Raw genomic sequence first — 23,275 nt, forward strand, 5'->3', positions numbered from 1 at the left:
TGAAGGTGGAAATACTCATACACCGTAACCTAGGCCCTGAAGACCCTAGAAGTCCCTAGGAATGGTGGCAGGGAATGAGACTACTGGTTACTTCTCAGATAAAGGAACCAGCGTCTCCCTGAGGCCTAGACGACAACACAAAAGTGAACAACAAAATGCAAGACAAAATGCACTTAGCTTAAAGTAGAATAGAGGAGCAGGAGATCCAACGAAACAACACACCAGATCATCCAACTCTAGCAGGAAATATCAACCGCATGGTAAGCAGTGTGAGTTAGAACTAAATAGGGCCTAGTAATGACTGCAAGCTGCACCTGACAAGAGGTGTGGTCATTACCAAACTCACCTCTGTCATGGGAGGGACCGTGACAGTACTCCCCCCCCCCCCCCAACCCTCTACCGGTGACCTCTGGACACCCAGGGCCGACTTTATCAGAATGCGCCCTGTGAAAGCCCTTTAACGTCGGTCACAGGAACCCACATTCTTTCCTCTGGACCATAACCTTTCCAGTGCAAAAGATACTAAAGAGATCAACGGAGAAATCGTGAGTTCACTATCCTGGCAATCTGAAATTCAAGATTACTGTCCACCAAGACCTGAGCCGGAGGTTAGGGGGACAGTTCAGCAGGTTCAACATATCTTTTCAGTAATGATTTGTGAAAAACATTATGAATTTTTAAAGCTTGCGGAAGTTCAAAACGAAAAGCAACCGGATTAATAATGGAAGGGATCCTATATGGCCCAATAAACCTTGGCCCCAACTTCCAAGAAGGTACCTTCAACTTAATGTTTCTTGTGAACAGCCACAGAGAATCACCCACTCTCAGGTCCGGACCACTCATATGTCTCTTGTCAGCCATACGTTTATACTTTTTGCCCATTTTTTTAAAATTGTTTAGAATTGTCCGCCAAATAGATGACAACGAAGAGGAAAATCTTTCCTCTTTCGGTATACCAGATGTCTTAGTACCAGAAAATTTGCCAAACTGCGGATGGAACCCATATGCTCCGAAAAACGGCGACTTATCAGTGGACTCCTGCCTACGGTTATTTATGGCAAACTCAGCCAACAACAAAAATGAGAGTACCATCTTGGAAACTGGGTCCAAGATTTATTGGACCTTACAAAATATCTGTGGTGGTCAATCCAGTAGCGTTTCGTCTGGACCTTCCGCTGACTTGGAGGATCCATGATGTGTTCCAAAGGTCTTTACTGAAGAAATATGTGAAACCGGTGGAACCATCGCCATTGCCTCCTCCCCCTGTTCTGGTTGATGGAAATTTAGAGTTCGAGATCTCTAGGGTTCTCGACTCAAGAGTTCTTCGGGGTTCCCTTCAGTACCTGGTACACTGGAGGGGATACGGCCCTGAGGAGAGGATGTGGGTTCCGGCTGTGGATGTTAGTGCCAGCCGACTGGTGAGGGCTTTTCACAGATCCCACCCGGATAAAGTTGGGCCGGGGTGTCCGGAGGTCACCCGTGGAGGGGGGGTACTGTCATGCCCTGCTCAGGTTATGTGTGGAGGTCTGCCAGGTTAGCAGCACGTATGTAGCCTTTTGTTTTTGTTTTGGAGTTGAGCTGTATCCGCCTCCCTTCAGGTGCACTGGGTGGGGTCGTTGGTATGAGTTTAAATTACGCCCACTCCCATTGTCCTGTGCAGGATATAGCTTCTGTTCTGCTGAGAGGAAGGAAGGATTTGCTGTTCCTGCTCACTAACAAGATAAGTTGGTTTTGTTTTTCTTGTGATTGTCTGTCTAGGCTGTTAGAGAGACGCCTGCCCCCTCCAGGTCCTGAGGGAGCAGGCTGCCTCTTTTCCCCTTTCACCATCTTAGGGATTTTAGGGTATCTTCAGCCTAGGCACGGGGACACGTTCATTCCCACCTTCAGGGTCTGAACGTGGGCATAGAAGTCTAGGGAGAGCTGGTAGGGATTTGTCAGGAGGTGACCTTTATCCCCAGCTTCTTGCCTAGACACTTGTTTGGTTGTATTCTGTGTATCTTGTATCCTGTCAAGCGTGACACTTGCTGAAGCGATCAACAACCACCAGAATCAAAGTTTTCCCTGAGGAATTCGGCAAGTCTGTGATAAAGTCCATGGACAAATGAGTCCACAGTCGGGACGGGATAGACAAGGAAAGTAGAGATCCTGAAGGCTGAGTATGTGTCACCTTGGCACGTGCACAAGTCTCACAAGCTGAGTTGACACATAGCCCTCAACACATTTACGCAATTCTGGCCACCAGAATCTCCAGGAAATTAGATCAACTGTGGATCTGCTGGGGGTGTTCCGTAAGAACAGTACTGTAATGTTCTTGAAACACCTTGTGCCGTAGTTCTGAAGGAACAAACAACTCCCCTGGAGGCCAAGAATCAGGTGTTTTTTCCTGTGCCTCCAACACCTCTGCCTAAAGTTCAGGATAAAGGGCGGATACAACCACCCTATCAGCTAATATCGGGCCAGGATCCTCCGAATCAACCCCCTACCCCCGGGAAAGCTACACGATAAAGCATCCGCTTTGACGTTCTTAACCCCAGGGCTATAGGTGACAACGAAATTAAATCTGGTAAAAAACAACGACCATCTGGCCTGCCGTGGGTTCAGACGTTTAGCCGAATCCAGATAGGCCAGATTTTTTTGATCAGTAATTACTGTAATGGGATGAATTGCTCTTTCCAACCAATGACACCATTCCTCAAAAGCCAACTTAATGGCCAGCAACTCTCTATTACCTACATCATAAGTCCTTTCAGCAGTAGAACGTTTTTTAGAGAAAAAAGCACATGGACGCCATTTGCTAGGAGAAGGACCCTGTGACAAGACTGCTCCAATCCCCACCTCGGATGCGTCAACTTCCACAATGAATGGCTGTGACACATCAGGTTGCACCAGTATAGGAGCAGAAGCAAAACATTCCTTCACAGCTGAAAACTCTTGTAATGCCTCATCAGACTAGATTGAATCCACACCTTTCTTAGTCATATCTGTTAATGGTTTAACAACAGTCGAGTAATTCAAGATAAATTTATGGTAGTAGTCGGTGAACCCCAAAAATCGCAGGAGCGCTTTCAGATTTTCAGGTCAATCCAGTCCAACACAGCACAGACTTTTTCCAGATCCATATGAAAACCCGAAGATGAGAGTAGGTAACCCAGGTATTGCATTTCCAGAACCGCAAATACACACTTCTCCATCTTAGCATACAATTTATTCTCCCTTAGGATCTGTAAGACCTGTCTCACGTGATCCTGATGCTTCTCTATGTCGGGGGAATAAATTAAAATATCATCCAGATACTTCACCACAAACCTTCCCACTAGATGATGAAAGGTGTCATTGATGAAATGTTGAAAAACAGCAGGAGCATTGGTCAACCCAAAAGGGGTATTAAAGGCCGTCTTCCATTCGTCCCCCTCCTTGATCCTTACCAGATTATATGCCCCCCTCAAATCCAACTCAGGGCTCTTTCACACCTGCGTTATTGTCTTCCGGCATAGAGTTCCGTCGTCGGGGCTCTATGCCGGAAGAATTCTGATCAGGATTATCCTAATGCATTCTGAATGGAGTGAAATCCGTTCAGGATGCATCAGGATGTCTTCAGTTCCGGAACGGAACGTTTTTTTGGCGGGAGAAAATACTGCAGCATGCTGCGCTTTTTGCTCCAGCCAAAAAAACTGAAGACTTGCCGCAAGGCCGGATCCGGAATGAATGCCCATTGAAAGGCATTGATCCTGATCCGGCCTTAAGCTAAACGTCGTTTCGGCGCATTGCCGGATCCGACATTTAGCTTTTTTAGAGTGGTTACCATGGCTGCCGGGTGCTAAAGTCCTGGCAGCCATGGTAAAGTGTAGTGGGGAGCAGGGGAGCAGCATACTTACCGTCCGTGCGGCTCCCGGGGCGCTCCAGAGTGACGTCAGGGCGCCCCAGGCGCATGGATGACGTGATCGCATGGCACGTTTTTGCATTTCCGGCAAGTGGAGTACACGCCGGATCCGGACAACGCAAGTGTGAAAGAGGCCTTAGAGAACACCTTGGCAAAGGAAGCGGATAGGGATCACGGACAGTAATGCGATTAAGCTCACGGAAGTCCAAACATGGCCTAAGGGTTCCGTCCTTTTTCACAAATAAGAACCCTGCAGCCACTGGGGATTTGGATGGTCTAAAATGACCTTTAGCCAAGCTCTCGGTGATATATTCTCGCATGGCTACTCTTTCGGGTTTAGAAAGATTATACAATCGAGACTAGCTCCAGGAGTAAGGTTGACGAGGCAATCGTACTCCCAATGTGGAGGTAACTCCTGGTCTCCACTTTCAGAGAATACATCAGAAAAATCCTAAATAAAAGAAGGTACAATTTTAGTCATTACAACAGAAAGCGACGTGCTAAGACTATGTGTTGTCTATGCAAAAATCTAAGACCGTGTTGTCTATGCAAAAATCACTCCAATCAAGAATCTGTCTCGCTTGCCAATCGATGGTAGGGTTATGTTTGGATAACCACGGTAAACCTAGCACCAGTGGAGCAGACAATCTCCCACCTTTAGGCGAATGTCGTGCACAATTTGTAACAAATACTTTTGTGACAGTGGAGCGGAATCAATCGCAAACACCGAAATATTTTTGTCTAATGTGCTTATCAAACCATGCATACAGACGAATTGGCCATCCACTAGGTTAACCCCTGCCCCACTGTCAATAATACTTAAATTCCCACAGTTTTGGGGTCTAGCGCCACCTTGGCAGGCGGGAGAAATCGGGTACTATCGGTAAATGACAAAAGTACATTCTCAGATTCCCCACCCATTAGTTTTCTTTCTCTCTTTTTCACCTTGACGTTTAATATAAGGACATATGTTAATAAAATGTCCCCCTTTTCTACAGAAAAAGCAGAGTCTTTTCTTAACCCTAACGTTATCACCAGGTTGACTTCCCCCAACTGCATTGGCTCATTATCAGACATGAGCTCAAGTGCCTCCCTACCAAAAGTGTCGTAAGAGGACGCTTCCCCATATGATAGTGCGTCCTGAGCGAGAGGAACCTTAGATATCTCCCATAGGCACGTATCAATACGTACAGCCAGAGACATGGCCGCCTCCAATGACTCTGGATATTCGTGAAATGCCAATGTGTCCTTCAGGTTTTTGACAGAATTGACTACGGAGGGCTGGGTCATTTCATTCAGTATCAGTTGTCCATCTCCTAATTTCAGAGCAATAGGACTCTGCAGAACGCTCTCCCTGCCGTAAGCTACGTAACTTAGTCTCAGCCAGGAAGACCCGATCTTGGTCATAGATAAGCACCAGAGCGCTGAAAAATTAATCTACCGACCGGAGGGATTGTAATCCGGTCGGCAACAAAAAATCCCAAGACTGAGAGTCACCCTTCAGTAACGAAATAATAATCCCCACTCTTTAACTCTCGTCCCCAGAAGAGTTAGGACGTAGTCTAAAATATAGTTTGCATGACTCCCTGAACTGAAAAAAGTTGTCACTTCCCCCGTAAAATCTGGGAGAGCAAACTTGGGTTCCGGGCAGGACTGGTTCCCGCTGCTGGATACCGCCGCATGTGGTCTCTGAAACTGCGAGACGGCCGTGCGGAGGTCATCCACCTCCAAAGACAATCCCTGCATACAATCAACCAGTGCAGAAACAGTATCCATCGCTGCACTGACACAAACAAAATGACTTTTTTGGGCGGTTGATAATGTCACGAGTAATGGGGAGGGAATAACACCAAATGACACACAGAAGGAATAGACCGGAGTCTAGGCCCCAAAGCTAAGGGAGAGGGATGGTGACCTCCTAGGAATCCCTAGACCTCTCCCTGACTCCTGCCAGTATAAGTAGACCCTGAAGGTGGAAATACTCATACACCGGAACCTAGGCCCTGAAGACCCTGGAAGTCCCTAGGAATGGTGGCAGGGAATGAGACTACTGGTTCCTTCCCAGATGAAGGAACCAGTGTCTCCCTGAGGCATAGACAACAACACACAATCGAACAACAAAATGCAAGACAAAATGAACTTAACTTAAAGTAAAATGGAGGAGCAGGAGATCCAAAGGAACAACAGACCAGCTCAACCAACTCCAGCAGGAAATATCAAGCACATGGTAAGCAGTGTGCGTCAGAACTAAATAGGGCCTCAGTAATGACTACAAGCTGCACCTGACAAGAAGTGTGGTCATTACCAAACACAACACTGAAAGGAGAAAACAGAGAGACTGTCAGATATCCTCATGTGCGGCCAGTCTCTCCGATCTTCTCACCACATGGGAGGGACCGTGACATAAGGTGTTGCCAGTTGGACCTTTGGGACACACCAAGTTGCCAGTAGGACCTTTATTACAGACTGCTGGCATCTTATTCATAAACTTCTATTAAGGCTTTGTAGACACCAAATAGTGCATAGAGGTGACCACTTGGGGACAAATAGTGCACTTCTCCTGTCTGTAAACTGTGACACAATCGTCTGCACTTTCTCCCTTCAACCTGATATTAAAACTCCAGCATGACAGGATAAAGTAATGCGGTCCAGATGAATGTTTGACAGCATTTGTATCAGTTGATCTTAACATCTGAATCATATAGGACACATAAAGGCTTGCAATTCTAAATGAAATTAGGACTTCAGTAGGACCATACAACATAACTATCAGATAGCATACAGCCACAGCAGATATACAATGCTAAATGGGTTCAGTGTGCATACAATTAGAACTCCAAGTTCTGCCAATTTTTGTATGGACCAGTTCAGAATTTTAAGGAGCAAAAGTGCAGAATAAGATGTAATAATATGTCTTTGTCAATTCACCCCCAGTAAACTAATCAAGCTTTACTATGGACAGATTCCACTAATAGGGGAATAATAAGTCCACCCCAATTAGACTACTTTCGCACATGAGGCACAGCAATCCAGCAGGCTGTTCCGTCAGAGAACATCCTGACAGGAGCCTTCTGGATCCAGCATAGCCAGACCACACTGGCTACAATGGGAACTGGTGGAGATCTGGTTGCTGCATGGCATAAATGCAGGGATTCGGTCAGACAAAAACCATTGCGTGTAGCAATTTATGACCAGCCGAATCCTGGCATTTATGCAGGGGAGTGGCTGGATCCCCACCGGTTCCCATTATAGACAATGAGATCTGACGAGCATGCGGCACTGTCTAGCTATGCTGGATTCAGAGAACTCTAGCAGGCTCTTCTTTGCCGAAACAGCCTGCCGGATTGCTGTGCTGCACGGGTGAAACTAACCTATACATGAGCTAAACTTACGTTCACTAGGGACTGTCCAAAAAGTGGAACAGTATATGACTGACAGGTTCCCTTCCAATGCTTCTTTTATTATCTGTGTAACTGAATTATCCACATATTCTGTCTGCATATTTATCTCTAGTGGTGTACGAACCCTAAACTTTTCACCTTTATTAAGCCAAAGTCGTTAAGTTGTTGCCTATGTCTACAGTAAATTGCTGAAATAAATCTTTTGGCATTTTAATTACCTCCCCCCCCCCCCCCCCTCCTTGCCTCTGGAGTGATTTAAAATTCATCGGACTATTTGTCGGATTTGGAAACCTTTTGTTCTCGTGTCCTGGTCTGACTTCAGCTCCTTTAGTGTTCAGTTTATGACTGAGACTGGACTGGTCTTGTGTTTGGAGGGTTGAGCACCTGGTAAGGACCAGACATCAGTCACCCAAGTGGCAAAAAGGTATAATACAAGTGTATTAAATAAATTATTTTAAGAGCAAATTAACTCTACAAGCATAGCTGCTGTAAAGCAATGTACAAAGACTTGGCCGTGAAATAGCATTACCCAAAAATGCTGCTACTCCTTTAATGCCTCCAGCAATATACCATACATAGCACAGTGGTTACCCATAATATTAATAATACTGTTTTTATGTTGTATTTTAGGGAGAAGTGGGGCCGGTGGGACCTCCTGGGCTGCCTGGGATTCCTGGTCCTCAGGTATTTCATAACCCATCAGTATTTTGGCTTTTTGGGACACGTGATCATAAGAACTGCAAACCTTATATCCTGATTTTCAATTTCAGGGCCTTTCAGGAATTATGGGGCAACTTGGACTGAAAGGTGATAAGGTGATCTAAATATTTCTATTATCAGCGTGAATATTATTACATAGAAAATCCGCACTTGTAAAGTTAATCAAGTTTGTTGAAAGAATAGTTGACAACAAAGTTGCCGCGTTTAGAGCGGCTTGGCAGATTTTTTGGAATTTTAATTCTTTTTAATTCCCGAGAATGTATCCAGCTTTTGCTGCCAGAGAACCTTGCATATTTCTGAGAGTCATTATTATTATATGACTTATCACAGTATATTATTTAGGGTGAAGTCGGATTCTCAGGGGAACCAGGCGAGACGGGTTATCCAGGAGATAAGGTAGGTTACATGGCACATTTAATATGGATATTGTGTTTGTTCAGGCCCATTTATGAAGATTTCATCCCAGGAGGCTGGTATCTTGTGTTAGATACTTTAGCCAGTTCGGCCATAAAACGACAGCCCATTGAGAGTGATTTGTATAGTTCACGGAAAAAAAATTAAAAAAATCATTTAAACAAACACATTTTTCCTAACCAGGGTCATTTAGCTGATTATTACCATTTGTTGGTTTACTGCCCAATATAAATCGGATTGTTGCCTACAACGGTCTGCTGAAAATGCAGAAAGATACTTCATATCATTATAAGAATGATATTCTATGACTTCTAGACCATTGGTTATTAATGACTACTCAGTGGAAAACTTGGGTTCCTTCAGACCTGGTCAAGAGTTCCTCTGAAGACAACAGCAACTGCACGTTGCTTTTACAGTAGAGATGGCAAACTGATTTGAGCCTCATAGTTGCTTATCATGGGGGCAGGCAAAGCAAAGACACAATACAGAACTATTTTCCCAGAATCATTTTCACAGGTTCTCATATAGTAATAAAGTTTGAAATCAGTAATGTATATCACATAAATTCTGGAATACTAGATGATGCCAAATGATCTATCTTATAGTGAGGCTGTCAGCAGTTTTGACAATGCAAAAAAAAAAACTGCTGACAGCATCAGGTAGGAGCTTGGAAGAGTGGGGAAAACATACCTTTTGTGGGGCTTTTATTATCAGAAGTAGATTTTGCTCTAGCAAGTGCACTGGAGGCAGGACTTTACTGTGACGTACTCTCTGCATTGAGCTGCTCCACACCCCCCTTCCCTCTCTGCCCTAAGTGACAGCTGTAGTGGTCTCTTGGTTGGATGCTAAGGCTGTCACCCAGAGCAGAGGGCAGGGGATGTAAAGCAGCTCAATGCAGAGAGCACTTCACAGTGAAGCGTCACCCATGGCACTTGCAGGAGCAGAACCCGGCAGAGTAAAAGTACATATTCACACTACTCCTGACAATAAAAACTTCAAAAGGTATGTTTGTCCTGCATTTCTCAGCATCTACCTAGTGCTGTCAGCAGTTAAAAGCTATGTATACCTTAGGGGACATTTTTTAAGACTGCATTTTACTCATTTTGGGCAAAAAATAATTTTATTAATTGGTCTTTATTAAAAATGTTCAGCCATTTCTGATATACAAGGGTTACAAATCAGTCTGTTTTCTTTGAAACCCATCATCTGATGGCTCATATGTAGTTCATATCTTTGAGCCCCTGACCTCCTCCTGAACACTTATTTAAGTAATATTCTTTTCAGAGAGTGTTTATGAAGTCAGGAGATCAGTGATAAGAGCTACACATGTTCCGTCATAAGACAGGATTTAAAGAAAACAGACTGCTGACAGACTGATTATTAACCCTTGTATCTCAGAAACCGCTGAACATTTTTAATAAAGACATTGAAAAAAAGATTTTTAGTTCAAAATGAGTAAACTTCAACCATAAAGAATTGCCCCGAAGGTGTCTATAGCATTTAAATCGGTTTGCCAGAAAAGGCACCACTTTTGTCCACAGGCTGTGTCTGATATTGCAGCTCAGCCCTATTCACTTGAATTTTTCTGGGGAAAAAAGTATTCCATTTGATCAAATCCCAGGCATCCCCTTTACACCTGCCTGTAATTGATGGATAAATTGAAAGCACACTTATTATATGAGCAATGTGTTTTATAGTACTATTTAGGTTCACGTGATGTTTTGGAATTTTGTTCTCTTAAATTTTTAAGGTTTCCAACAATGTTTCACAACACATCTTATGATACCATTACATAATATCTCTTACTGATTCAGTATTTTTTTCAACAGGGTGCTATTGGCTTGCCGGGACCTCCTGGGTTAAAAGGAAAACAAGGACCCCCGGTATGTCAGCCTGTTTTGGTTTGCAAGTAAGATCAACAATAAGAACGCTATTGAAATATGTTTATCAAGAGTCTCGTCTTCCTTTTCATTATACTTGTTGAGTCCACATGCATATGGAGCATGGTGTGGGTGGAAAACTTAACGAAGAGCCCCCACTGATCAGTTTCAGAATCATTTATTTAGTGCATACTCTAATAGCAAGGAACATAACTAATCACTCCTGCCAAAAGTCCCAATTTTGATGGCACCATCTGACCGACTGGATCTAAAAAAAAGGCAGCAGGTTTTATCCAAACAGTTTTGGGAGCATTCCTAGGCCGAGCAGAGGCAGGGCTAAAAATGTTGTGCCTTTTGGGGGTTCAAATTTGAAGGGTAAGACCTTGTTATAGGAGGCTTTAAAAAGCACCATAGAAGATAATTTAGATTCATGGAGTCTAACGGTTCCCATACACCTTCACTAAATGTCAGCCGAGCTTATCTGATATCAGAACAAACATTTAGGCATTTTTAAATTTAGCATGCCTGATCCTTCTTTCTCTCAAAATCATGTTCTGGGAGAAAGTTGGCACACCCATATACACTAAAGTGCCATAATAGGCACTATCAACCAACTTTGCTCTTGAGTGTACGGCCACCTTGAGAAAATAGGTGTGTACATGGCTAAAACCAATCTATTTCCTGACAATGTATCTTTTAAAATTCTGAACATTGTAATCTGTTAAAATGAGTATGAACAGACTCATTCAACCCTACAGATGCCAGATGGTAATTTGACTATGCAGATGTACAGGTCATCTGATCATTTCTGACCATTTCTGCCACAAGCTTATCGACAGATGAGATCCACAGGTCCAAGGCCTCATGTACATGGCCGTATGTATTTTGCGATCTGCAAAACGTGATCCACAAAACATGGATGATATCCGTGTTGCATCCATTTTTTTGCAGACCTATTGACTTAAATGGGTCCATGGAGCACATTTTGCGTCCAAGTATAGGACATGTTCTATCTTTTTGTGGAACAGACATAGGGATGCGGAAAGCACATGGATGATCTATGTGTTTTCTGCATCCGTATGTCTGTTCCACAAAAGGATAGACCATGTCCTATACTTGGACGCAAAATGCGGACCCACTGAAATCAATGTATTTGCAAAAAAATAACGCATGCCACATGGACATCATACGGATATCAGCTGCCATATCGCAAAATGGTATATAATGGATTAGGACAGTGGTAAAGTGATATAATGAGTTTTACACTCCAGTTCTTGGGTTCCTCTTAAAGGGTAATAGGTAGCCCTTTCATACATTTTTTGACATGTCCTCGGCTCTCCTTGGAGAGTAGTAGACGTTAGCTGAAGTCTATGAGCCCGCTAACAGGGAGAGACTATCACAGCTGAAGGGCCGCAGCACTTGGTGATTGGTAGGGATCCCAGCACCTGGACCCCCACCGATAGAAACCTCTGACATGTCTTTACACTACCAAAGTTTTATGAAAAGCAGCTACTTTTTAACAAGATCTTCAATTATTCTTTCAGTGTCAGAATAATGCAGTCGGCAATAATCAGCATTAGGACGATCAATTTTTTTCTATATTTCTATAGTGATCCACCGTCCTTCCTGTGATTGTAACTGGGGCCATAGTGACAACATCTGGTTCCATCATCCTTTCCAAGCAACATTTGATATAAGCAGGCTTATCATGAGAACCTGTGACATTTCTGTAGCTTGTCTTCTTTCTCGGGAAGCCTGCAACTGAATTTCACAAGATAGATTAATCGGCAGGATTGGCCCAACCAGGCTGTATGTCTAATAAAGGTTTAGAAAAGTTGATCCTGCTGACAAGTACTCTTTAAGTCTAACACGTCTGTCTTGAGGTGTTACTCCCCTTTTATGCCACCCCCTTTTGGAGTAAGATTTAAACATTTTTTGTGAAAGTCTTCATTGATCAATCTGTCTTAAATCAGCTCGACAGGCTAACCATGATCACTTTCCAACCTAATTTTTCAAATTGGTGCGACTTAAATGAAAATGCAGCCAAATTTGTTTGAAAAAAATAATCAAAAAGCCAAAATCTTTTGATGCTGAAATTGTGGACTGCAGGCTTGATACATTCCCCCGATGTTTGTTCAAGATCACTGCTTGCTGACAGCTGTCTGTTACTCAGCAACCTAGCTTTTTTACATAAGACTACAGTTTTCACAAATTGATTGTTGGGGCTTATTTGTTGTTTTCTGCTGTATTCATACTGTGCTTTTTGCTCTATCCAGATATCACACAAACATGAATGAGAATTGTCTCCACTTGGATTAATACAAAAATAAAATATACCAATGGTTAAACACAATGCCACTTAAAATGCATGGAAAATAACCAAATAATAAACCGTTTAAAAAATAAAGCCCTGAAGTTCTAATGATTTCCTGTATATTTTAGGGAAAAGTTGGAGATCGTGGACCACAGGGTTTGCCAGGCCCCCCTGGACCAGAGGTAATAGTTGCAGTCATATACGCTATATACAAAACCACAGAATAAATTGCTACTCCACCTTAAAGAGGGTCTCTCAGCAATTTTTAACATGCTGAACTACTAATGCAGAGAGCAATTGAGAAGCCAGAGCAGAGGATTGGAGTGGTGGTAGTTCTAAAGGTGGATTTCCATGGGCCAAGCTAAAGGCGATTGTCTGTAAGGAAGCTTTCTTTCCCGACACTCGGCTGCTCGCTCAGTGGAGGTGAAGCGTTGTATTTACATGCAGCCATCATCTCCACAGTACGAGGATGAGCATAGTTTAGGTGCCTGCATGAATGACAGTTTCACCCGATGAACAAGCGTTTCACTCGTTTATCGGGTGATCGACTGCACCTTTAGACAGGCAGATTGTTGGGAACGAGCATTCACAGAAACATTGGTTCCTGATAATCTGGACGATTTATCTGGCCGTCTATATCTACCTTTAGGATATGATGTGTTATGGTAGTCTCCCTCAGGTCGTTGCTCCCTAGGGCTGGATATGATGTGTTACAGTGGTCTCTCTCAAGTCGTTTCTCCCTAGGGCTGGATATGATGTGTTACGGTAGTCTCCCTCAGGTCGTTGCTCCCTAGGGCTGGATATGATGTGTTACGGTAGTCTCCCTCAGGCCGTTGCTCTCTAGGGCGGGATATGATGTGTTACGGTGGTCTCCCTAAGGCTGTTGCTCTCTAGGGCTGGATATGATGTGTTACGGTGGTCTCCCTCAGGCCGTTGCTCCCTAGGGCTGGATATGATGTGTTACGGTAGTCTCCCTCAGGCTGTTGCTCCCTAGGGCTGGATATGATGTGTTACAGTAGTCTCCCTCAGACCGTTGCTCCTTAGGGCTGGATATGATGTGTTACGGTAGTCTCCCTCAGGCTGTTGCTCCCTAGGGCTGGATATGATGTGTTACAGTAGTCTCCCTCAGACCGTTGCTCCTTAGGGCTGGATATGATGTGTTACGGTAGTCTCCCTCAGGCTGTTGCTCTCTAGGGCTGGATATGATGTGTTACGGTGGTCTCCCTCAGGCCATTGTTCCCTAGGGCTGGATATGATGTGTTACGGTAGTCTCCCTCAGGCCGTTGCTCCCTAGGGCTGGATATGATGTGTTACGGTGGTCTCCCTCAGTCCGTTGCTCCCTAGGGTGGGATATGATGTGTTACAGTGGTCTCCCTCAGGCCGTTGCTCCCTAGGGCTGGATATGATGTGTTACGGTAGTCTCCCTCAGTCCGTTGCTCTCTAGGGCGGGATATGATGTGTTACGGTAGTCTCCCTCAGGCTGTTGCTCCCTAGGGCTGGATATGATGTGTTACGGTAGTCTCCCTCAGGCCGTTGCTCCCTAGGGCGGGATATGATGTGTTACGGTAGTGTCCCTCAGGCCGTTGCTCCCTAGGGCTGGATATGATGTGTTACGGTGGTCTCCCTCAGGTTGTTGCTCCATAGGGCTGGATATGATGTGTTACTGTAGTCTCCCTCAGACCGTTGCTCCCTAGGGCGGGATATGATGTGTTACTGTAGTCTCCCTCAGTCCGTTGCTCCCTAGGGCGGGATATGATGTGTTACGGTAGTCTCCCTCAGGCCGTTGCTCCCTAGGGCTGGATATGATGTGTTACGGTGGTCTCCCTCAGGCCGTTGCTCCCTAGGGCGGGATATGATGTGTTACTGTAGTCTCCCTCAGTCCGTTGCTCCATAGGGCGGGATATGATGTGTTACTGTAGTCTCCCTCAGTCCGTTGCTCCCTAGGGCTGGATATGATGTGTTACTGTAGTCTCCCTCAGGCCGTTGCTTCCTAGGGCAGGTAAAACCAATGGAAGGTACACCTGTTCCTCCCTCGGGGCACACCCTGATGCTGGCGTTTCCTTCCTGATGGAAGTTTAGGTGCCCGTGATGTTAACTTTCCATGTGGGTGCAAGGCAGGGCATGCAGTGCGATGACCAGCGTATGGTGTAGTAGGAATGCACAGTATCAATATGTTACATACCGTTTCAATGCATAAAGGACATCACAGAGATGCACCTAATGAATTAGAGTGCAGTACTTCATTCCATACCCCTTCACAACATTGATGGATTGGATGTTTGATAGTCTATTGGCCTTTATTTAAATAATCCGCTAATATTCCTGCCAGTGTCAAACATGTCCACATTTATAACGTTTACTTAAGATATCACTGATTAGTTTCATTTGGCCAAGTTCCCTTCCCAGCTCATGTTAATTGCTCATTTTCACACCAGGAAAAGTTGGTATTGGCATAGCGATGCTGGCCGTAAACTCTGCGTCTGGAAATGTTCTCATGCACTTTTTTCTCAAGGTTGTATCCTACTAATTAAAGCATGTATATGTCAGTGACCTTTAAATACATCCAGCAGTGTTTTAGTGACTTGTTCCAAATGCATGAATGACTTTGTACAATGTGTCATAGATTACATGAACGAAGCATACACATGGCAACAAGAACCATATTTTTCATACACTTTCAAACAGTGACCAAATAACAGTACCATAGAAAGCTGAAATAATACTGCCAAACAAATGACCCAGTGTTATGTGTATCACAGTGAGTATTCTGGTTGTGACAAGTTATCCCCTATACACAAGAAAGGGGATATCTATTAGACCTTTGGGGGTCCTACCCCTGGGACCCCAACTGATCATGAGAACGGGTACCCCATACTCTGGTCAGACATGCGCATTGCCACTCTAGTCATCTCTAGTTCAAGAAATAGCCTAGCGCTGTACTTGGCTGTCTCTGGAATTCCCATAGTTACACATGGAGCAGAAATGAGCATGCCCGATCTGGTGTTCTGTTCATTTTAGGGGGCCCTGAGGGGTATGGGATCCCCATTCTCATGATCGGTGGGGGTCCCAGTGCTCGGTTCCCCACTAATCAAAATATTTGATGTATCACTATGACAATATGAAAAGTTTTAAAAGTCTAACACTTCTGTGTTACTCCACTTTTTAAAAGTCTCATTTGTTAAATTAGGTCATCAGACTAACCACTTTACCACCCATTTATAATAACTGGAGTGAGTGGTGCAACAATGCCAAATATCCAAAAAGTTGCAAATCCCTATTTTGGGATGTGCTAACTGTTGCTAATAAAATGTACACTTTACAATACTTAAAATTTGCTAGTGCAAAGAGATTTTTTTTCCAGTTATTATGGTGAAATTCATGTGTGACTGGATATTTTGATGTGGAAATAATAGTGAAATCCAGTGCCATGAGAGTACCGTACAGTGCTGAAATAATAGTTCCATACAGTGCCCAGAAATAACAATGACCCAAATCAGCAATTAACAGCAGTCACTATGGTCATGTAAATTAACACAACAGAGAAAATTATAGTTTCCTCCACGTGCTGTGCGGTATTAGAAAAAGGATATGGAGGAGGGGGCCAAGACCTGCTTGATCCCCCCCACCATCAGAACTTTTGAGATCTTGAACCAAAATGCACATATTATAGCATATGATGGAGGGTTTGGGTAGATTTTCTATACCAATTGTCCTGCTCTGATCAGTATGATGGTTTTAAAAAGCCACCATGCTTTATGATATTATTCTTTTGTACTAAGAAAGTGCCTAATTTTTCTATATAGGGGAAAAAGCCGCCTAATATTGTATAATGCAATACCTTCTAAAGGTAAGGGCTGTGATCCCAGAGTAATGAACAGGATGTATAGCAATGGATGGGGAGAGGCTTGCCATGCTATACTTTATGTACATTTAAGATCGACCAATAAAAATCTCGCTCTGATCCCACAAAATTGTTTTGGAACGAACATACTTTAATTTACAATTAAGGCGTCGCTAACTTTTCCAAAAACTTTTGTCATGGAGACATATAAATAATTCTAATTCACCTTCAAGTGAATGTCCACCTATTAAAACCACGTTGTTTATTAATAGATCTTTATTGCAGTCAGAGCTCCATTTTTCGGTTACAAAGCACCAAATAGACAAAGTTGCATGATAATATTTTGGCTTCCTGCTGCCTCCACTAGAGGGAGCTTTGGAGCTCACTGCCTACTGGTTTATATCAACTTCAATGCAGTCGGCATTTACTCTCCCCCTACTGTCAGCTGTCAGCAGCACAACGTTTATCTTATATATGTGTCTATAAAGGAGGATTGGAGAATTGGAGACCTGCCTCAGAAAAGTGAACCGCTAACCACTGGCTGGACATATTAACAAAATACATTTGCACAGAATTTTGCCCCTGTTTAGTTTTCAAAATACACAGTCATATTCACTGTGAAGGGGCTTTCTGGGATTTGTAAATTGATGGCCTATTCTCAGGATATCGGCATACTCCCAACCCCCCGGTCAGCTGATCCAAAGTAGCTCAGGCGGTGGAGGTAGGTGCTCACTAACTCTTAGCTCCTCGCTACCTTCAGTGGGAGCAGCAGCTCCATCCACTACACAATGAGCTGTACTGTGCAGTTCCAGCGCCGCTGATAGGAGGAGAAATCATCAATCCTGGACAACCCCTTGCAGGTAATATGTTACTTAAACTTAACACATAATTATGTAACTTTTTACCCAGGGATTTCCAGGAGACATTGGCTTGCCAGGGCTAAATGGACCTGAAGGACCAAAGGTAATCATTTTTTTTACATCAAATCTGTGCATTTGAACTCTCATTTAGGCTACTTTCACACTTCCATTACTGATAACACAGCCGTCTGCATCCGTTATGAAGGGATCCGGTTGTATTATCTTTAACATACCCAAGACGGATCCGTCATGAACTTCATTGAAAGTCAATGAGGGACGGATCCGTTTTCTATTGTCAGATTGTGTCTGAGAGAACAGATCCATCCCCATTGACTTGCATTGTGGGTCATGACGGATCCCAGAACGGAAAGCATGCTGCGGTTTGCTCTTCGGTATGAGAATGGAACGGAATGCATTTTGGATCATTCCGTTCTGTTCTGTTACGTTTTGTCCCCAATGACAATGAATGGGGACAAAACTGAATCGTTTTTTTCCGGTATTGAGACCCTATGACGGATCTCAAAACCGGAAAATATTAACGCTGATGTGAAAGTAGCCTTACACCTACTGTATATTCCTGCCAAAATAGGTGTATTTTCCATGGTATTTTTCCAAAGTGTTAATAAAGTACCCGACTTTTGCCAACACTTGAGGACATTGCTACATGTGAGTTGTGGATTTTCATAACTGCGATGTAACAGCGAGTGGTAATGCAAATTTCTTTCTAGGGTCTTATTGGAGACAGAGGGCCTCCAGGTCCCCAAGGTCCAAAAGGTGCAGAGGTAAGTCTACTGGTTTCCCAAAAATCTTATTAGTTTTATTTAGTGCCTTCATAACGTCTTTTAAGATTTAGAATTACTTAGGCTACTTTCACACTAGCGTTCGGCTGTCCGCTTGTGAGTTCCGTTTGAAGGGGCTCACAAGCGGACCCGAACGCTTCCGTCCAGCTCCAATGCATTCTGAGTGGACGCAGATCCGCTCAGAATGCATCAGTCTGGCAGCATTCAGCCTCCGCTCCGCTCAGCAGGCGGACACTTGAACGCTGCTTGCAGCGTTCGGGTGTCCGCCTGGCCGTGCGGAGGCGTGCGGATCCGTCCAGACTTACAATGTAAGTCAATGGGGACGGATCCGTTTGAAGATGACACCATATGGCTCAATCTTCAAACGGATCCGTCCCCCATTGACTTTCAATGTAAAAGTCTGGACGGATCCGTTCAGGCTAATTTCACACTTAGACATTTTTTGACAATATAATGCAGACGGATCCGTTCTGAACGGAGCCACCGTCTGCATTAATATAAGCGGATCCGTTCAGAACGGATCCGATCGAACACTAGTGTGAAAGTAGCCTTAAAGGGTCAATAACTTTTCAAAAACTTTTGCTCTGTATATATATAGAGACACATCAAAAAAAGATTTAATAGGTGGGAGTCTGAGTGCTGAGACCCCTCCGATCTCTAGAACGAGGGGAGAGAAGCACACACATGTCATGTTCCCTCCTCGCTGCACAAGACGGGCTCAATAGAACTCAATTCTGTCCTCTGCAGTGAGGAGAGAGTGTGATATGTGAGGGGTTTCAACTAGAGGCAGACTGGCCATATACCCTACAGGGAAATTTCCTGGTGGGGCCGATGCCAAGGGGGCCACCTGAGCCCTTCTCGTGACCGCTGGCCAGGTACAGAGTGATCTGATGCTTTCCTGAATTCAATTGCATTGCCTTCCTCAGGACAGTGATACATTTAAATACTACAGTGAGGGTGATGGTATTTTGTGCTGCATTTTGGTATTTGGTTCTGCAGGGGCGGTATTTAGTGCTGCACTCCAGTATTGCTGGCCCTGTCTACTTGTGTTGCCCGTCTTCTGTCAATTCGGACTCGCCTACAACATAGGGCCACTTTTAGGTTTCCACGGCCATTTAAGTTCCCAGTCCACCTCTGGTCTCAACAATCAGAACCCATTAATCTAAACTTTTGATATGCCTTAGGCTACTTTCACACTGGCGTTTCTGGGTCCGCTTGTGAGATCCGTTTCAGGGCTTTCACAAGTATCCCAAAACGGATCAGTTCAACCCCAATGCATTCTGAATGGATAAGGATCCGTTCAGAATGCATCCGTTTGCCTCCGTTCTGCCTCCATTCCGCTCTGGAGGCGGACACCAAAACGCAGCTTGCAACGTTTTGGTGTCCGCCTGATGATGCGGAGCCAAACGGATCCGTCCTGACTTACAATGTAAGTCAATGGGGACGGATCCGTTTTCACTGACACAATATGGTGCAATTAAAAACGGATCCATCCCTCATTGACTTTCAATGTAAGTCAGGACGGATCCGTTTTGACTTAGACTTTTTTTTGAAAGAATAATGCAAACTGATCCGTTCTGAACGGATACAAGCGTTTGCATTATCGGTGCCGATCCGTCTGTGCAGATACAAGACGGATCTGTACCGAACGCAGGTGTGAAAGTAGCCTTAAAGATGAAATTCTCTCTATTTAGTGTAACAAAGGCTGTTCAGAATTAGAAAAACTTGGATTCTTTCTTCCAAAAACACCAGACACAACCAAAGGGACCTGTTTTTAGAACAGGGATGCCCAACCTGCGGCCCTCCAGCTGTTGCAAAACTACAATTCCCAGCATTCCTGGACAGCCTACAGCTATTAGGGCATGCTGGGAGTTGTAGTTTTGCAACAGCTGGAGGCCGGGGGTTTAGGATCCCTGTTTTAGAAGAAAGCAGTCATGTTTTCTCATACTGGACAAGAAATTTGAGCATCTGCTCATAGTGGTCTGTAAACCTATGTACACAGGCAGAAATACCAAAATTTGTCTGATTGGACATTATGCCTTACATAAAAATATGCTAATATGTAAATATGCAAGTAATAGATGAGCCTCAATTTATGATGGTTCTAGTGGTTGTCAAAGAGTCTATGGGCCAGATTTATCATTACACTTGCATCTTACTCCACTTTTGTGTCCAAAGTCACTTTTGGCTAAGTCAGATTTATGATCGGCCCTTTAATACTGTGATAAATGTGGTTTGACTGTAGCAGTTTATCCTTCAGTAAGCGGCTTTACAAAAGTCGCACGTCTTTAAGAAAAAGTCGCACATTCTAATAAAAAGTCGCATAAGATAAGCATGGTCCTCACTGGAGTGAAATTAAGAAAACACGCCCACTTTCAGAAAACCGGCAAGCGCAGAGCCAGTAAAAGTTGCAAATTTTTGCGCAGTTTTAGCGATTGTGTAAAAATTTGGGACTTTTTCACTCCATTATTTTGACTTGAGCTAATGATAAATCTGGCCCTATGAGTTTTAAAGGGGTTTCCCTGGGAGAATAAAAAAAAAAGAAAAAAAAGAAATGGGTGGTTAAAACATGCTAAAAATAACATAGTACCTTAACCCCTCAATGGATCCCCTGCTGCTGCCGTTCCAACACTGCCCTGGTCCCCACTGCTCTGCACTACCTCTCCCAGAAGAGGCATCTCAGCCCATCACTGGCATCAACAGTGACCTCCCCAACCAGTGACTCCCCTGTCCAAAAAGTTCATTGTGCCTTGTCTACACTCTTTCTGTGTTCTACCTCTAATATTTCATTTTTTTGTATGTGCAGGGAGATGAAGGACCTCTAGGACCACCAGGTGGTCTCGGACCAGTTGTAAGTTTCTTGTACACCTTTGTGCTGTATTATGTCTATAAGTCATCCGATCTCCTAATAATGAGTTTTCACTAATACTTTATACATTTTATTATATAAGAAAATGTGTCACTTTTTTTTATTTATATAAATGGATCAACCATCGGATACAAAACCTAACTAAGGTCTTCCTACAGAAGCTAACATCATGAGATTTAGTCCTGGGCTTCAGAGATACTGTTTCCATATTACAAAGTGCTTCATTGGGAAATCTGGAACAGATTGATGGCTTTCCTTACTCTAGGGCTTTTAGTTACGTAATTTATTAGTTATTTAGTTGTTTGTCATAATCGTCACTGCTTGTCATTGCTTAGTTTCATGCTGGGTTTTCTAACTGCTTCTCTTTTCTTGTATGAGGACCACATGTCTTTCCTGCTGAGCTATTGTTATCCTTCTGGATATTCATGGAAATTTTGGATGAGCTAACATTTAATTATAGATCAAAGCTAATCTGTATCAGCCATCATAGCAATGTGAAATACCATACCACCTTCTATTTCCTAATTGCTTTGACTTATCTTTATCAATAAAAAGATCTAATATATACACCCCTCCTTCAATAGAATGGTCAGGCAACACCACCATAGTCATATGAGCTATGGTTATGGTCAGGGTTCGTAGTTACCAAGTCACATGAATTCTAGTTATGGTCATGGTTATGGTCATGGTTCGTGTCACCAGGTCATCAGTTAGGGTTATGGTCATGTTTATGGTCATGGTTTGTAGTCACCAAGTCACATGAGCTATGTTTGTGGTTATTAGTCAACAGGTCATGAGTTAGGGTTATGGTCATCATGGTTAAGATCATGGTTCTTAGTCACCATGTCACATAGGTTATGGTCATGGTTATGGTCATTGTTTGTACTCACAAAGTCACATGGGTTATGGTCATGTTTGTGTACCTTTTGCTTTTATTGTGTTAATGGCAGACATTGACTTCCCATAAAAATACATGAGTCGTTTTGCAGAACTTGTAAACTAGAAGACATCTCTTTATAAGCTTTAGGGACTAAATTAAGTGTCAAAGACACACAAAGGCAATTCTGGATAATGTATTACAATGCAATTTACATCTCGCAGACTGTACAAAATGTCCTTGGCCTTGGAGACCCCAATATACACTCCATGTTTTGGGTGCTCTCAGCTAAAGAACGAAGGATATCACTGGATGTGAGGGACAACCACATGGCAATCTCTTTAGTCAAGACCCTTTGCTTCACAGTCTTCAGGCAATAATGACACTAGAACTCAAGTATAAAAAGCTGTATATTAATATAATGTGGATATGTATCGGAGTTGAAGATTTGTATTGGTAAAATATAACTATCTGCTGATTTTGGGTTAGCTTCGGGGTGTTCTTGGACTCAACTTACTACAGAAATATTGCTTTTGGACTGAATTTTTTTAAGTGCTCAAAACCGCCTGGCTGCATATCCAACTGTAATTAAGCACTTGTTAAAGGGTTTGATTCATGATAGTGGTGTCAAAGAATTACCCAGTATCTGGGGTGACCTGTTTGGCCATCTGCCTCCATGTGATTCATAGGATTCCAATCTAATAAATTATACTGTAATGTTCCAGAAACAGCACCACACCTGTCCATGGTTTGTGCCTGGTATTAAAGCTAAGTTCCATTGAATTGAATGGAGCTTGGCTGCAATACCACATACAACCTATTGACAGTTGTGGTGCTGTTTTTTGGGGAAAAGGCAGGCATGGTTTGTAAATCTTGTGCAATCCCTTGAACCCCAAATGCCCTACCAGTGTTCCTGAAAATGGTGATTGCATTTATAAGACTGGTCAAGGGGGCAAATACCCCCAGATCACTAGTCTGGAAAAACTGATTACCGCATGGGTGAAAGGGCCCACAAAGGAAAAGAGAATAAATGCATGTATAACAGGGAGATCTGAGAATTGTCCCATTTCCTGCAGCATGGACTCCTAAGAAAGAACAAGAGTCCTGTTTCAAAGGAGTCAAACCTGCTTCTTCTTGGGAGTGACTGGTAGTTGATGGGGGGACATGTTTGTTGTTGCGATTGCTTCTGCTCGTTCATATCTTTCCTAAATCAAGGGACAGCGGGGGTGATCATGTTTAAAACCAAAAGTTTCATTCACCAAAAACATTATTTTTTTCTCTAATCTGTTGTCAGGGAAGACCAGGACGTAAAGGATATGCTGGAGTACAAGGCCCAGAAGGCTTAATGGTGATTATCTGCCTCCGAAAAAGTGCAGCTACTTCTAGTGCTTAGAAAATCTTACAGACTGCAGATGAGAT

The 23,275-nt window shown here is 43.5% G+C and overlaps 1 protein-coding gene across 1 annotated transcript in view; it reads left to right on the plus strand.

Annotated features, from left to right (window-relative positions):
• Nucleotides 1-23,275, plus strand: part of COL24A1 (collagen type XXIV alpha 1 chain) — a 231,165-nt gene that overhangs the window by 118,496 nt on the left and 89,394 nt on the right. The window contains exons 15-23 of the mRNA XM_044301461.1: nt 7,912-7,965; nt 8,052-8,096; nt 8,344-8,397; nt 10,245-10,298; nt 12,738-12,791; nt 17,360-17,413; nt 18,039-18,092; nt 20,917-20,961; nt 23,151-23,204. Of these exons, the coding sequence (XP_044157396.1) occupies nt 7,912-7,965; nt 8,052-8,096; nt 8,344-8,397; nt 10,245-10,298; nt 12,738-12,791; nt 17,360-17,413; nt 18,039-18,092; nt 20,917-20,961; nt 23,151-23,204 (468 nt within the window). The remainder of the gene's footprint in view (nt 1-7,911; nt 7,966-8,051; nt 8,097-8,343; nt 8,398-10,244; nt 10,299-12,737; nt 12,792-17,359; nt 17,414-18,038; nt 18,093-20,916; nt 20,962-23,150; nt 23,205-23,275) is intronic.

Source organism: Bufo gargarizans, chromosome 7, assembly GCF_014858855.1.
Source record: "Bufo gargarizans isolate SCDJY-AF-19 chromosome 7, ASM1485885v1, whole genome shotgun sequence".
Lineage (NCBI taxonomy): Eukaryota > Metazoa > Chordata > Amphibia > Anura > Bufonidae > Bufo > Bufo gargarizans.